The sequence below is a fragment of the Dermacentor andersoni genome, chromosome 1 (assembly GCF_023375885.2).
Source record: "Dermacentor andersoni chromosome 1, qqDerAnde1_hic_scaffold, whole genome shotgun sequence".
Lineage (NCBI taxonomy): Eukaryota > Metazoa > Arthropoda > Arachnida > Ixodida > Ixodidae > Dermacentor > Dermacentor andersoni.
Window position 1 is genome coordinate 214,390,040 of NC_092814.1, and position 17,305 is coordinate 214,407,344.

At 42.3% G+C, this 17,305-nt stretch overlaps 1 protein-coding gene across 1 annotated transcript in view; it reads left to right on the forward strand.

Annotated features, from left to right (window-relative positions):
- The window catches only part of LOC126548122 (uncharacterized), a 33,271-nt gene extending 16,660 nt beyond the window's left edge, over positions 1 to 16,611 (forward strand). The window contains exons 4-5 of the mRNA XM_050196237.3: positions 3,352 to 3,417; positions 12,654 to 16,611. Coding sequence (XP_050052194.1) covers positions 3,352 to 3,417; positions 12,654 to 12,860 — 273 coding nt within the window. The 3' untranslated portion in view covers positions 12,861 to 16,611. The remainder of the gene's footprint in view (positions 1 to 3,351; positions 3,418 to 12,653) is intronic.
- Positions 16,612 to 17,305: the final 694 nt, after the last annotated feature.

A 17,305-nucleotide genomic window follows, 5' to 3' on the forward strand; every position in this document is an offset into this window, starting at 1 on the left:
TTAGCGTGCCCCTGGATCCCTCTGAGCCTGAGCCAAATCATTAGCTGAACGCCCTGATGCCTTATCTTGCGTCCGATGCCACGCCCTCGAATTCTTTTCACCGTTCCATCGACAGTGGCCTCATTCCGGCTGAACGGACGCAGCTTCTTGCCCTTCTACACGAGTTCTGCACCTAGTTTGACTTACTGCTAGCGTCACTCGGCTGAACTAATGCAGTTGTTCACACGATTGACACAGAGACTCACGCTTCTTTACGACAGCGCCCCTATCGTGTCTTACCTGCAGAGCTTTGTGTAATTATGGAACAAGTTGACGACATGATTCAGCATGGAGTCATCACGCCTTTTTGCAACCCCTGGTCCTCTCCTGTTGTACTGGTCAAAAAGAAAGATGCCGCTATTAGGTTCTGCATAGACTACCGACGCCTCAACAAGATTACTCGCAAAGATGTTTATCCTCTTCCTCGAATAGATGACGCCCTTGATTGCCTTCAAGGTGCCGAATTTTTTTCTTCCCTCGACTTGTAATCGGGATACTGGCAGGTCCCTATCGCGGAATGTGATCGTCCGAAGATGGCGTTCATTACACCGAATGGCCTGTATGAATTTACAGTGATGCCTTTCGGCTTTGCAATGCGCCCGCAACATTCGAGCGGATGATGAATAGCATTTTACGCAGTCTGAAATGGAAGATATGTCTTTGCTACCTCTATGACGTTGTCATGTTCTCCCCCGATTTCGCCTCACATATCTCTCGTTTACGCACAATTCTCCGCTGCCTTATGAACGCACACCTTCAACTCAACCTGAAGAAATGTCACTTCAGGGCTCTCGCCGCCTCACCATCCTCGGCCACGTCGTCTCCAAGGATGTAATTCTACCTGGCCCGGACAAACTACGTTCTGTTGCCTAGTTTCCGAAGCCTTCTACCATCAAAGAGCTTAGAAGCTTTGTCGGTTTGGCCTCCTATTTTTGTCGCTTCGTCCGAAATTACGCCTCCATCATCGCTCCGCTTACGAAGCTCCTCGGTAGCCCCAGCGACCTTTCTCACTGGACACCCGCCTGCGATGACACCTTTGCAACACCGCGTCGTCTACTTACTTCACCGCCCGTGCTACACTATTATGAGCCTGCTGTTCCAACTGAAATACATAGAGACGCCAGTGGTATCGGCCTTGGTGCAGTTCTCGCACAACACAGACACTGCTTTCCTGACTACGTTGGGGCATACGCAAGCCGCGCCCTCACCAAGGCGGAAGCAAATTATTCGGTTGCCGAAAAAGAATGCCTCACAATTGTATGGGTGCTAGAAAAATTTCGCCCCTATTTGTACGGCAGGCCTTTCGACATGGTAACAGACCATCATGCACTCTGCTGGTTGGCTTCCCTAAAAGATCCCTCTGGTCGCCTCAGTCGTTGGGCTCTTCGTATACAAGAATTCGACATTCGCGTTGTTTGCTGATCCAGGCGCAATCATTCTGACGCGGATGCGCTCTCTCGATCGCCCATGAAATCCGACGAAGGCCCACCTTCAGTGGTCGACTTTTCTCTGAATGCTCTCACCATCACAGAAATGCCTTCGGAACAGCACAAAGACCCATGGATTGCATCCATCTTGCAAGTTCTCAGCGCCTCTTCACCCGCTGGCCAACCCCGCGCCCTTCGTTGCCAAGCCATGCATTTTGCAATACACGATGCACTTTTATACCGTCACGACTACCAGGACAACGGACGTAAATGGCTACTAGCCATACCCAAGCACTTGTAGGCCGATGTGTGTGCCTACCTACTTCCATGCTGATTCCGCAACATTCCCACGCTGGGGGGCTGAAGACGTATCAGCAGCTCCACCAGTGGTACTACTGGCGTGGAATGTACACCTTTGTCCGTAAATATATTCGGTCCTGTTCCGCGTGTCAACAACGGAAGACGTTTAACCATACACCCGGCCAGCTGCAGCCTCGACCATGTCCAGCCCGCTCTTTTGAAACGATTGGAATCAACCTTTATGGACCGCTTTCGTGCTCTGTCGCTGGCAATCGCTGGATAATTGTGACGGTCGACCATCTCATGTGATACGCAGAAACAGCTGCACTCCCTGAGGCCGGAGCTCGTGACGTCGCTTCTTTCATATTGCGTCGTTTCATACTCCGTCACGGTGCACGACAGGACCTGTTGAGCGACAGAGACCGAGTGTTTTCGTCCAGCGTCATACAAGAGCTCCTCCGCTCGTGCCATATCGTTCACCGGACATCTACTGCCTACCACCCTGAAACCAATGGCCTCACAAAACGTTTCAACCGCACACTGTGAGATATGCTATCGATGTATATTGATTCTGACCACTCCAATTGGGACGTTGTTCTGCCCTTCGTGACTTACGCATACAACACCACAACACAGTCAACGACTGGTTTTTCACCATTTTTTCTTTCATAGGGCCTTGAACCGTCCTCAACACTTCACACAATTTTACCATACCACTCGGACGCCTCCGAATTCAGTCCAATTTCTGATGTCGCACAGCATGCAGAATAGTGTCATCAGCTGGCTTGCTCGTTCACATCCGACAGCCAAACCCTCCAGAAAGATCGCCGTGACAACCATCAGCATGTGCAGAGTTTTGCCGTTGGGTCCCTCGTCTGGCTCCGACTACCATTCCACTCTTCTGGCCTCACTCCCAAGTTTGCTGCCAAGTACCATGGGCCATACTGTGTCATCGAGTGCCAGTCTCCCATCACTTATGTCATTGAACTGGTCAACCCCTCCTCGGACAAGCGCCGCCTCGATCGCGACACGGTTCACGTCAGCCGCCTCAAGCCCCGTCACGACCATCTCATCCTTTCATCGCCTTGAGTCGCCAGGATGGCTCCTCTTCGCCGCCGGGATTATTGTAACGAAGAAGAAGAACAGGGAGCAAGCAGTAGAGGGGCACTATCATTGATGTAGGATGCAAGCGCAGATCACGAGCGGTTGGCGCCGAGATTATTGTTCCCTTGGGACTGTGCTGGTTTTTCGTTTGTCACTTACCGTCAGTAAATCCCCTTATCAACTGTATTATGGTTTGTTTTCATGCTTACAATACAACGTTTCAGAGTAATGAAAAAATTTTCATGATTCCCTGAAGCTCATTATGCAGAGATTTCACTGTACCTACAATTTTTTGTGTACATGTTATTCACACTGGAAAACCATTTTGGTTTATCTGTTCTAATGCAGATATTAATTGATGACTGCAAGTACTTTTGCTTGAATTTGTGTAATGAAAAAAATAGCTGAACTGCTTACTGTACCTAAATTATCTTGTCCTTTTGCTGGTGTATTAACCATGTATATGGGTTTTTGATTGCAGACGATACTGCTGCCTTTCTGCCTTTTGGAAGCAGCGATGTATAGCTACTGCAAATTCAGCTCAAAAGTGAGTTCCTGCATGAACGCTTCTTTGACATGGCTGTATTCTGAACTGCAAAAGCTAAATTTTGAAAATATAAACGAAGTTCTTTTTTTTCTTTTTTCTCAAAATTTTTATCTCAGCGCACACCTTGCATTGCTTCTAGTATTCGGGTTTGTGACACAAACACTATAATGCATTCTGCATGTTTTGCAAATTATGAAGCAAATGGCAATGCTTCGTAATGTACAGTATGTATGTAGTAATGATTACTAGGATGTTTACGGTTTTTTATTTTCTCTTTTATTTTCTCTAGTGATTCAAACTGCAGTGAGCTAAACCACTAGGCACCACTGTGATTGCTGCTGCATGTGGAGCTTCTTGGGCATGCACTGCCACGGCAATACGAAAATAACAGAATGGAATGGGTTTCACTGTGAGGATTCTACTCTGGGACGCGATCTTACAATGGTTCGAACCGTTACCGTTCACTTGCCTTCATGCGATTGATCAGAATCGCATCTTCATTGACAAAAGCGCAAATACCATATTTACCTGATTCTAGCATGCCCCTGAATTTAACGTGCACCCAATTTTTGCAGGTCTAAAGAAAATAAAAGTGCACCTGAAATAAGGAACATGCCGCCTATTTATAAAATGAAAGCATAACATCTCCCCCATAGTCGCGATCAGAAAAAATGAGACTTGCAGAATTTACCTTCCCGGAAGAAAATTTCTTTTAAGTGCAGAGCACTTTAGGGGCCCGAGAGGTTGTTGATCTAATGTCGGGCGTCACGCACCCAGGCCAATACCGAAACTAGTCAAGAGAGCGCGCCACAGCCCCTTGGGCGTCACGAACCCAGGCTGATACCAAAACTAGTCAAGAGAGGGCGTCACAGCAGACTTTCCATGTCAGAGGAGTTCCAGAGGTTATAGCAGCATAGTCTCTCCACATTGACCCAGCGCGACATCTGCTACTAGAAAATGTACACACGCATTGCCACCATACCACTGAAAAGCAAAATGTAAATAAATTTACATATGTAGTAATGTAAATATGTAGAAAGGTTAAGCCATGTCTACTGTTGTTACTAAATGTACTAAAATTACAAAAACAAAATCAAATCTAGAGTCAACCTCAAGTAACAACAAAAAAAGAAACAATGGATAAACATAAACGAAAAGAACAAATAAAAAAAGCAAAACAGAGAAAAAGAAAAGCTGAACACAGAAAAATTATAACACTGAAAAACAAAAGCAAAACACAAACACAAGGTAAACACAAGGTACTCACAACAATATCGTATTTACTTGCATAATGATCGCACTCGTGTAATGATCGCACCCCCGAATTTTGTCGTCAAAATTCGATTTTATTCCTTTCCCGTGTAATGATCACACCCTGAACTTGCCACAGCGATATGTTGTGTGCCAAGACTGCAGCAAATGCAGGTTGAAAAAAAAAAGATGTTTTATTTTCGCAGGAAATTTAACCCGCGTAATGATCACACCCCTGAATTTGCGACAATTTTTTTTACGAGAAAGTGCTATGACTATGCAAGTAAATACGGTAACACGAGGGAAACACTGGCGAATCACTGCTCCGCATTTCTGACAGCTTTCACATTGAGTGGAGCTGCATCCAATTTTTTAATGAGCTTTCGTAATGAAAATAGCGTCTCGTCATGGCTATTTGTGCTTCATTGACCACACATACCAAGCATACAGGGACTGTATTCTCGAGCAGTCACTTTTGTGAAATGCTGCATCGGACTTGAAGTATGCAGCCGACAGCAGTTCTGGCACTGTACACTGATAGCAAGCTCAGCACAGCGCCAGAAGCCCTGACAGCTGTGTATGCTGACACATGCTGTGCCGAGTCACTCAAAATCTCGCTAAAGTGATAGTATCTCCGGAAGTTATTGACTGAAAATACCACTCTGGATCATATTGAAGCACAATATTAACCCACAGCAGCCTTTACGAAAAAGAGCACTGTTGCCATCTTGACGTGACGCTATGCCCGACGGCTCTGAGGGTAGGCTGTTGCCAATGCTGAACACGGTTTTGGTTTCATATTCAATTGTAATTCGCAGGCAATTTCTGATCCCATTTTCACTGAAGAAGGGTATGCATTAGGTTTGGGTAAATACGGTGTGATAGTAACTTGGGGGCGAGCGAACGGTTCACTTCTAAACCTTTATAAGATTGCACTCCTGGAAACCAACAAATTCCGTTATTTTGTCAAATTCGCCATTTTGTTAGCTTTGGCTGGCCCAGAGGGCTCCTATGGCCTCTCTGATTTCTTCAAAATGCCGTAATTGTAGGATTTGACAATATGGCAGAATTCACTGATGCCCAGAAAAGCACCCCAGGGGTATTACGATAAGTCAGTGTTCCAATCGCATGACCACACTGATTGCACACACGGTTGCACATTAACGACTGTGTAAAGCATGTGTATACAATTCCTTGTTCCCATGCCACTTACCAGCAGAGCAATCCACCGACGTGCTATCATAATTTGCAGTAAAGCCGTTGCTGGCGATTGAAGGCATCATGCATCCATTTCTTTCGTCTAGATCCAATTGTGATTTTTTTTCCATGCTATATCAGTATGTAGGCCTATAATGAATTAATAAAGGGATAATGAGACATCCATCCAAACGTAGCAAATTGCTTCAAAGGAAACCCATATGGGTTCCTCGAAAGAAAAGGCCTCGTCATTGAAGAAAAATTTGTCCTGGTCTGGGATTCAAATCCAGGACCATTCCCTTTTTGAGGCAGCCGCTCTACCGTCTGAGCTAACCAGGCAGCTAGCAGATGGCAGGGTGAAGTCAAGTCTGCAACCAAAAATATTGTTCTGGGCCAGTTGACACAGTGGAAAGTTTGTTCATGGCCGCCATGTTTGCTGCATCACACATGCCGTTCATGCTTGAAACACTATGCTCCATTCAAAATTTCGGTTATTGCTGCTGTACAGTTTAACTAGAGATGCCGCAGGAATTGGGCAGGTTCGAAAAATTCAGACGTTTGAAAAATGAATTGGCTTCTATATTTGTGATATTTTTGCTACCAGAACATATAGTTTGAGACGTGAAAACTATAGTTTTCTTTGCTATGACCGATGCTGTGTTGGATTTGGCATTTTAGATTTTGTTGTAGCAGGATCATACGCCATTGAAATAAGACATGACCAGCCAAATTTCATATTTACTTCACTATATTTGATAATTTGTTATGCCTGTGTTCAATATATCGATATTTGTCCACATTTGATAATTCAGTTATGAAAGCCGCAATCAAATGTATTTATGGTCTTTCGTGAATGCATCGCATTTAACTCAAAACAAAAGATTGATATGTGCCTTGAGCATTTTGTTAAATGTGTCAGTCAGAATTTACAAAAAATAAGTTCGCTCAATGAAAAAAATTTAAAGGTATTTTAAGATGGGGTGGCATAGCATAGCAAGAAAATGCATACAAAAAAGAAAGAAATGTGATTGTACTTGCGCTACACTTCTGTGGCAGTGCAAGACACCATATGTTAGAGGGATACTTGCTTCAAACAAAATTATTCAGACAAGTTCTCGAAGCACTAAATTGGCAACAACAGTGTTGCTGGAAATGCCACCAATCTGAAAACAATCTGTTGCTTGTCAAGCTTTTCCATCTTCACTGCTGCTTGTGTGCTGTATCTAAAACATTGTTAATGAAGTGTGTATGTATCCTACAAAATTTGCATGTGCGGTTAAGCTTTAAAAAAACATGCTATTCTAACTTTTCCTAACGTCTTCTGTCTGCCGGATTTCTACGAGTTGCCTCAAAAATGCCTTTGAACGACTATGGTGCCTCCCAGGAATATATTAACGAACAAATTTTTCAAAAAAGCCTAGTAAGAGGTTGATACACGAATGCAATAGTTACCTTTCCCATTCCCCATCAACATTCTCTGTTCTGAAGGAGTGGGGAAGTGTGGGTGGTGGTAAAGCCCCCAAGATATAAGCGCAAGTAGTGTAATTCTTTGATGTGTGCTGCCATCTCTTCTCCTGTGCGTTTCATTGGCGGCTATTCAAGTTGTGATGTATGAAGCCTGCGTGGGCATGTTCATTGGGTGGAGAGATCGCCTTACACGATCCTCCCACCAAGGTGTGTCAGGGCAGTTTGGTTAGGAGTGGCATAGTGAGAGAGCCTGACAGATAGAAAAACTGGACAAATTCACCTTACGTTGTCAATGGAGCATGCAGAGAGGGAAGTGGTGTGATTTTCGTCTTGTCTGAACATGTAAGAATGTTCCTATCAGCCAATGCAAAAAAAAAAAAAAAAATGCTTGCAGTGCGTTTTGTTTAGATGCATAACTTCACCTGTGCTGCAACTCACAGGTTCATACCAATGCATCGATTAGTAGTTGAATCCTTCAGGGGAGTACCACAAAGAACATTGAACATTAACATTTATTGAACATTAACATCTTTAGAACACTTGCATTGGCCAAAAGCATGCACACAAGTAACGAACCCCTGACAGGAGTACACTATTTGCCCAGCTATTAGCAAGCAGACGCGCTCAGTGAGAACGTTTGGGATGTTGACGCTGCTGGGCTGGGAGCTAAGTTCAGGTAAACTAAGCCACTTAGAAGTCACCAGTTTTCACACCTGAAACACTACGTTTTAGCAACTCTAGCAAGCGCCATCGTGAATGTCCAAATTTGTGTCCGCAGCCCTGCTGGAGCGCTAGCCCTTTAGCATTCCAGCGTAGGCTTGGTGCATTGTAGCATTCCATACTGTCGATCGGTGCATGGCATTTGCTTGGCCGCACTTGATTCTGTTTGCCCGGTGATTTTGCACGTTTAGCAATGCCATCCTACTGTGTTAGCAGGTGTAAAAGTTGGTACAGCAGCACTAAGGAGCCATTTTCAGTTTCACAGGGTTTAGAAAATGTCGCCCAGTGAAAGGTGCAGCTGCAGCAGATCGGACGGGCTGATTTTGAAGCAGGGTCATCGTGGATTTGTGAGGTCTGGAACAGTAGCCGCCATAACTGCAGAGTCCATAGCTCCTGCTAGTTCTTGCGGCCAGAGTTTCCCTGTAGACACCCTAGATCACACTGTGGCAGCTGTTAAGAGATGAGGCAGAACGAAGGGGTGCAGTTGGCGCTACTTTATTTTTCAGGGGCTTTAGGTGGCAGTGCCCTACCTGTGACGTTGCGGTAAGAGGGCTCATCGTGGCACCACACAGTGGCCTCAATATTTACTCTACTCGGCTACGCACAACTGTAGCGCACGGCAGGGCTGGTGTGTGTGCTCACGCTCGTGTGCTCCATCTAGTCTGGGCTTGCTGTGTTGTGCAGACCAGCTTTATCCTGCACAAATAGTAGGCAAATCCAGATTTCGCATTTTGAAACGCTTTCAATAGCTCAATACAAAGCACGTTTAGCCAAGCGTAGCCAGGAGTTAACGCACGGTGGCGTGTGCCTCTTGTGTGCCATTCCTAACTAACTGCCATTCCTTGCGAGGCAGGGCATACATGTGTTCTGGGCATAAGTTTTGTGTGGTTTGAGGCTAATTAAGTGTTCAGGACTAATTGAAATTAGTGACACCCTACTGCTGCGACACTGATAAGCTGTGCGGTCAAAATTTCATTCCTGCATGGGCGTGTGTGTGTTAGTAGATGATAGTTTGCTTGTTCCAGAAGTGTATAATTCTTATTGGAATTCAAACTGCAGATTTTCGATTACTTCAGCCTGTTTAGTAAACTCTGTCAATTAATATACACACTAACAGCAGGAAGAAGCACGTTAATCCAAATACCCTTCTTGATTGATGTCAGCTATCAGCCAATAGCAGCCATTTATGGAAATCTTGCATATGATGACTAGAGGCTGGATTATTAGAAATTAAGAATGTGCATTTTAGATGCCAAAAATAGACAGGCGAGACAGGGTTTTAGGCATCCAACTTCGTAAATACAAGCACCATAAATTTTAGCAAAAATGCAAATAATTTCAAACGAAGATGTGCACAACTTTTATCTACAACAGGAAGAACAAAAACTTTATGATTTGTGATAATTCAACAGTGCCAACGGTTGAATATGGTTGTTTAATTGTTTCATAATACTGGTGGGCTAGTGACAGCCAATTGGCTTAATTCAACAACCACACTGCTCACAATCATGTGTTATGACCACTGTCCCTTTCTTGATATGTTGTGAAACAGGCGGGGAAAAAAAATGCTTGAAAACTTTGCAAGTAATGTTTGAAAAAAAATTCAATTTTATGTCCTCCGATGCATAATAAATTGCAACACAACGAAAACAGGCACAAATAATAAGCACAAGAGAGACGACAGTTTGCTAAAAAATTGACATGTTGTTACACGATGACTGTAAGGTACAACTCTGACAATTTTCTCACCCACAAAAATGATTTACGAATTGTATAAGAAGTTCCAACACTGCCAAATACACTCTCACATATTTCAGAAACATTTCTCAAAAGGTGTTTTAGAACCATGGAGATTTTTGATGAAAAAGCATATTTAGGGCCCATCAGGCTTCTGAATTTTAAGGTGCAAAAAAATTCAGCTGCATGGTGATGTTTCCCCATTGGATCTTCAGCACTGGGGTGATTCCTTAACAGAGGCATGTCAGGGGTTCAAATGCTGCATTGAAAATAGACTTAGATTAAAGTAGGCTTCTAGAAACGAGGATGCACCTGCACTTATATGCAAAAATCTGCTTCAAAAGCATGCAGAGTGTAATACAACAATAACGGTTTAAATTGTGGGAACAATAGCAGACCAGCACCATCACCAGATTCTTGGATTCAAAGTTATGCTTCTTGTCACTTGGAGCAAGCTTGTACGCCAAGAAGGAATGCTCGATGTCAACAGATGTTAATGGAGCGTAGTTGTACTTGAGAACATTTGTTGGCCTAACCAGTGCCATAATTCTAGAGTGCTCACTGGCAAGAACTCCCGATTATTTTTTTTTCTTATTTTTTTACAGTGAAGCTGTTAAGGGCTGCTTTACCCACTATTGTGTCCACGTGCAGAAATAACTATCATCATCAGCATTGGCTCCAGTGTCGTCTTCCACAGCTAGCTTGCTGGCTCTACCACGCAAATGCGCTCATGCCACTTCTCCCGCATTCGTATTAATTAATTAATTAATTAATTAAGAAATACAAAGACGTAACCAATAATTGAGAAAGACTTCAATGAACCGTCAGGATTTACCCAGTGGTAAACACCGGGGCCACACATTTCAGCTTCGCTGGTTAACAATCTGTATGGAGAGCTTGGGCTGACAGTGTTTTTTTTTTTTTTTTTTTTTTTTTTTTTTTAAACTTAAGTACAAAAATTTGTTTTTGTTTAATACCGATTGTAACATCAGACCTACCTTTTCAGCTACTGGTCCTTTAGAAACGGCAGCAATAAGTTGCTCTGCATCCAGAATTAGCACAATGCTTTAAATTTTAGTTTTGCCCGAACTTTTCTAAATTTATTAGGACTCTGGGGCGAGTTAGTTGGTTGATGATCTTGCAGCAAACTTTTACCAGGGTGAAGAAAATGAGACGAAGGGCGTGGAACACAAACAAAATTGTTTGCGTGGAACGTGAGGTTTGTGCACAATTATGCAGGTCTCCTTGGAGGCCATCCTCAGTGAGGGCAGCTTGAGCCCTCCTTACTGAAGCAGTCTTGTCGTCAGAAATGGTTGATCACTGCCTTCACTTTAGAAAAGTTGCACTTGTTATACTCAACATCTCCTAGCCATGTTTCCAGCATATGGTGATGAACTCTGGTGGAAGGGATACGTCTGACAACTCCTCCTTTTACGAGCGCATGCAACAGGCCGCCTTCAGGAACACAGCTTGGCTGAAGCAATAAGCTTGTTAACGTCCTTGAAGTGCTTCCTCACTTCTTCACAAATGCGATGAAGCACAAGTGCTAGGCATGTCACATGCACCATCTGCAGGTAGACGGTCTTCAGCAGATGAGCAGCCTTGTGCATGTAGGCTGTGGCATCAGTGTAGAGTAACAGAACCTTAGCATCTTTGACTCCTGTACAGTACAGAACTTTGAGGGACTGGTTTACAAAGTGTGCTGTATGCTCCCCGTTTGTTCTCTCCAAAGGCTTTGAGCAGACTAGGAAAGGTCTTGTCTTTTCCTATGCTGTAAGCTTCTGAGCTACAAGCTGAGTGACAAAGCACTCCTTCATGTTGGTCATTTCATCTACGGAAATCCAAATGAAGGAGTCACCAAGCTCTTCTCTGATTCTTCCTAATATTTTTTCATACATGGGCCGGAGGGTTGCAATATTTCTGTAGGAATTGTTTCAGCAAAGGATTTTCAATTCAACTACATGGTTTGCAGAACAAGGTCTGTGCATCTGAAGTGTAGCACAGTGAGTCAACTGTCTACTGCCGAATCAATGCACTCTTGGGTATCTCTCTTTTCGGCATGGCTGAGAAGTGCAGAGCATATTGGCAGACCACTTTTCGAACATAGCAACAATAATGTAGACTGGGCTTGAGCGTTGTGGTTGCACCTGATAAAGCTCCAAACAAACAATGTTGCCAGGTAAGATGAGAGAGCTTAAACTGCGCTCGAAAGTGAAGCTGTAAGCTAAATATTATTTTATAGAAGCTATGTCGAAAATAGGTATATATAGGCATTATAAAAACAGTGCTAAACGTTTTCTTATCACTCAAATCATGCTCATATAATAAAAAGGGTTGATTATGAAGGAAGGAAAAAAGAAATAGGCATTTGCCTAAAATCTTTGCTCTAATGATGACATATGCAAGTCGCCAGCAGCTTCAAAATGGGTGAGCTGAAGGCCTCTGTTTGAAAAGAGGGTGTTTTAGTTAAAGGTGACTTAACACTCCGCTTGCGAGCTGCACGTGTCGTGCATAAGTTCACAGCAATGCACTATCCAAAGACTGTTCTTTTTTTTTTTATCAAGTCCCGAGGGTGTTTCAGAGCCCCTTTAAGTTGGCAGGTACGCCAGTCAAAGTCAATACCCATTCTGGTAAATCCAGAGTAAACTGCAGTTTCCTTTAGCTGCATTGAGTAGTGCTTGTAGATGCAAAAGAAAGGCCTGTTCTGGGGAAATACTATGCATCAGTACAATCAAGTTAATTTAACCCTCTTTGCACTTATCATTTTGTGGTAGGCGCAGGAGTGTAAAATCTAGTACTTTAGAGTTCTTGATGCCTTTATTCAATGGTTTGCTGCCTCTGACACTAACTTTACATATTTACAGCCCAGCATTTCCCAGCGGTCTATGCGGTCCACAGCTGCGCCGCTAGCTTTCCTGGCTACAGCCTTGGTTCTTTGTGGTATTTCCCCAAAGGTCTCATCACGAACCACGACCTGCTTACAGCTTGTGGCCGATGTGATGGTGGACCTGATGGTGTACACCTTTTCCTTTGTTGTTTTTCATGTAATTTTGGACGATTGGGCCGGCTGAGCAGTGCAGCTGAAAGGTGCCAAGAAGTACATCTAAACTGTGCAACTCATTATTGAGGCCAAGGAACAAACTGCATCAGTGTGCCTACTGAACGTCTGCAGGGTTTATGGCTGCCATAGACTACCACAGGCGAAGCTGACATCTGTGCTATGTTGCAGCAGAATTCGACTTGTAGTGAAAGGCCCATGAGATGTTTGTGGCAGCCATGAGTGTTGGTGTGTGTGTCACTTGTGTGTTGTGACTCCCAACAAGTCTATGTGCTTGCAGCATGTGGAACAGAAAAGCAACTGATTACTGTACAGCTGCTGTTATGAGGATTGTTGCAGAGCATTTATCTTTTGTGCTAAAAAGAATGAATGACATGCGTATGGATAATGTCAGCAGCTAGTCAGTATTTGTTCTTGTCTATGTAACATAAAAGAAAAGTTGTGATTTCCCCATTGTGTTTCGAAGACATTATAATACTGTTTTAGTGTAGACGGGGGGATCTCCTATGTTTCAAGCATACTTCAGTGTTCCAGAAAACATTAGCACTTATTGTAAATGTAGAACATTTCAGGTAGTGAATATTTTTCTACAGCATTGGCTGTAGAATAATGGTTGTAAAATTCTACAATGAACAAAGCTGCTGACATAATCCCTTCATGCCTCTTGCTTAGCACAAATGAGGTTATGTACGAAGCTAATGAATGATCCTGAAGTTCAGTTTCTTGTCATTTTCATTTGCTCTGCACGTATTGTAAAAAGAAAATTTACTCTGAAGAAAATATGCTTTATGGTTGCAGTTTAAAGTTCACTCATACAAATGGATCCACTTCTGTCCCTCGTGCTTGCAACTCTGTGGTGATTGATTTGATTCAGGAGGAATTTCGAAAGTTGACAAAGTGTTGCCAACATATTTTTGAGTGCATGAAGTACCTTGTAAATGAATGAGTGCACAATTGCATGAACATGCTTGAATTACCTCTAGGTTAGAGGTGAAATTGGGATCAAATGATTGGACACAAGAACTGAGTGGTTCCATAACTATGTGCTCTTGAATGCGGCTAAACTCTGAAACATTTGCTGTGTGTTGAATCCAAGACAGCACCATGCCTAGCAGGATACCAAAAACAAGATCATTTAAATGCTTTGTGGCTTTGCTATATTTATAGCTTCTGGTATAATGTGCCGCTAAACTTGTGCCATTTGCAGTGCTGTGTGATGTGGGACCAAATGAACGAAAGAAACCATTGACAACCAGATGGATTCAAAATCTCTTCTAAAATGAGATATAAGTACCGTTGGAGAGTTAATGTGAGAGAATTCATGATAAATTAATAAGCTATGCATTGGTGTATTTCCGTGTGTCTGTGGTTGAAGTGTTATCGCTAATTGAAACCATTACACGTGAATAAATGATATATGAAGGAGGATGTTGGAGCGCGAGTGACGCTGCTTTTGGTTTGCCATAACTGAGTCTTGTCGGTTCCCAATAATATGCTGGCCGATTGTTTTGACAGCTTCATAGTATAATTGCAATTGTGTAGAATTTGGGAGTTTTCACAAATTCTTTCCTCACCTTGATTACATGCATTTTATTTATAATGCAGAACTTATGATGTGAAATATGTTAAAACTGTGATTTTGTGTCATGTGTGTTATGTATATTGCATGATATGGTTAAGCTTCATGATAAATAAGGTGCTTTCTGCATTCTGAGCCTAAGTTATTGCGGGCTAATTATCTTTATTTATTTGGAGACATGTTAAAAGCCTTATAATTTTTTTTTCAAAGCCATTTACGGTATACGTGCTAATAATGTGGATATAGCTCACAAACATATGAACTGCTAGGTTGTTTGTTGAGCACGAAGTGACAGTTCTACAGGTTAACTTTTTTTTTAGTAAGTGATTTTTAATTGTGTTTTTTCATAATAAGAAAGGGTGAGTTATCAAGCACCATTGTAAGCACTGCAAGAAGGGTGCATGTGTCTTCAGGCAACAAGCATAATAACTTGTGTGTTACAAAAAATTGCTGGCCATTCCAATTTATTATTATTTTTTAACTTGCCACACTATTAATATGGTTTTGCAAGGGAAAACCATCTTAAGTTAGCTTAAACATCCTTACATAGGATGTGTGTGTGTGTGTGCTTTACCCTTTTTTTTTTTCAGTGTGCAGTTTGCTGTCATGCAGTATAAGTCAGGTTTTTAGGGATGACTACAGTTTTCTTTGAAACTGTATAATTCCTTGCACTAACTCAAATCTCATTGGGAAACACATACCTTTAGTTTTTGCTATGAAACAATATTCAAATCACATAATTGCACAGAAAAATATGGGGTAGAACTTTTGAAAAATGAAGTCACACCTGAGGCCCTCCATTTGCTGCAGCTGACCACTGTTAGCACTGTCTTTATGTATTAAAGAAAAAACATAATCACAAGGGCTTCATTAAGATTTTGTTTTGGTGCTTCTGTTATGCCATATTTACTATGTGTGTGCATGCAGAACTCTAGAAATGTTTATTTTTTAGTGACATGTTCACGACAGCCATAACTGAATGAAACTGTGAGATGTGCAGCTTCTTGTAATAAGTAAAAAATTTATGAAGACAAGTACACATTTAAATTTATTTCACACTCCCCATAATTTATGCTGTAGTTTCTGTGACACGCCAACGTTTGAATTTGTTGCCAAATTGTTCAAACAAAAGGCAGCGGGCATTACAACTGTCTCTGCATGTGTTTTGTCTTTCTCCTGTCCTGTCCCTCACAAAATGAAAGCTTAAGAAATAGAAGATGATAAGAGTCATGCTATGACTTGTATTCTTGACTGGTCTGATTTGGCAGTGCTTCCATTTCTGCATGATATGTAGCATCAATGTGATGTATTGTATCGGAGAACATTGTGCTTTGTTTTGGTTGACCATTTTGACTGTGCTCTTGAAAATTGAAAAATGTGAAAATGTCAAAAGTTGGAAGAGGCACCTGAAGGTCATGAAGTGGTTAACTTTTTTCTTTCTTTCTTTTCTGTGTCCTCTTTTTTTATTGGTTTGGCCAGCAGGCCTGCACCACAGTCATATATACAAGGCCCGTATTCTGAAACGTTCGCCTTCTGTGAAACTATCACCTTGGCCACGCCTCCGCCAACGGCGCACACGGATAGGCTGTTTTAGCAAAACCGGAAAATAAACAGCGCCAGCTAGTAGTTCCGGCTTAAGTCATTTTAACGTCATGGTGTCGATGGGTGCTCTCGACATGAATAGACGAACACGTCTTTTGGCGTTCGGTTGGTGGTGGAGTGTAGTAGGTATGAGAGGGGGTAGTTTACAGTAGTCTTTTTGGTGGTGTCTTACACGTGTTGTATCGCGGCAATATTTGTTGACTCATCTAAAATAAAACATTTCACACTTCCTTTTTCAATTTATTTTACCTAAAGTGGCCGTAGCCAACTGTAGTCGGTGCGCAGAACCCGTACTGCGGCCACTACACAAAAACAACACAGCCCTGCACTCACATGGCGCTTTCTCTCATGCGATGTGAACCGGTCGAGAGCGCGTGTTGGTAGTGCATGCTGACATCACGGGTAAGCAGCCATTGATTTACTGAACGTGACCATCACGGCGGCAAAACTATCATGGAAGGCGAACATTTCAGAATACGGCCTCAACATAGCTGGCCAAGGATATAAGCAGAGTATCGCTTTATTAATTAAATACACATTTAATCACTTCAATAAAATCAATAAATGTTTGGTTCTTGACGGAGGTAAAGCAATATTTAGCTTCATTACTTTGTGATAAGGTTGGCTAGGAGTGATTGGTTCCTTGCAAATGATTTTGCACAAGTGTTTAGCTGCAGTTCAGTTTTAAGATATTCTAAGCTATTACAATAGACATCTTCAATGAGAGGGTATATATGTTATACGTGTAATGGAATTGTGCTGGTATGTTCGTGTAGAAATTGCATTAATATACTAATGAAATCTTTTTAGTTAGCTTAGTGCAGTGATTATGAAACACTAGATTTAACACTTTGAATGATGTAAAAAGCTTTTATATGCTTTAATTGTATTGTATATTGATTTAGTATTGTAGTCCCTCATTGATTTACCCTCCAGTGACTGACAGAACAAAAGGAAAAGCTTTTTCTTTTATCTCCAGATGATGGAGAGTTCACCCCAAGATTGGTAGCCACGAGGCATGTAGTGATTATATTTAAACTGCAATAATGATTCACAAAGAAGCAAAAGTGTCTGTTCATAGTGTAATTAAGAAAGCTGCAAAGCATGAATTTCCTTCTTTTCCTTTTCACCCATTGTTCTTTCCTTAAAAGAAAAACTGAAGTGTTTTGAAATTGAAGGCTTTGGGGTGTTTTGGAACGCTGTCAGTAATAATCACAATGGACGAATACAAGGTGTATGAACTGGTCTTCTTAATGAGAGAAGACTCGTTAAGGTTG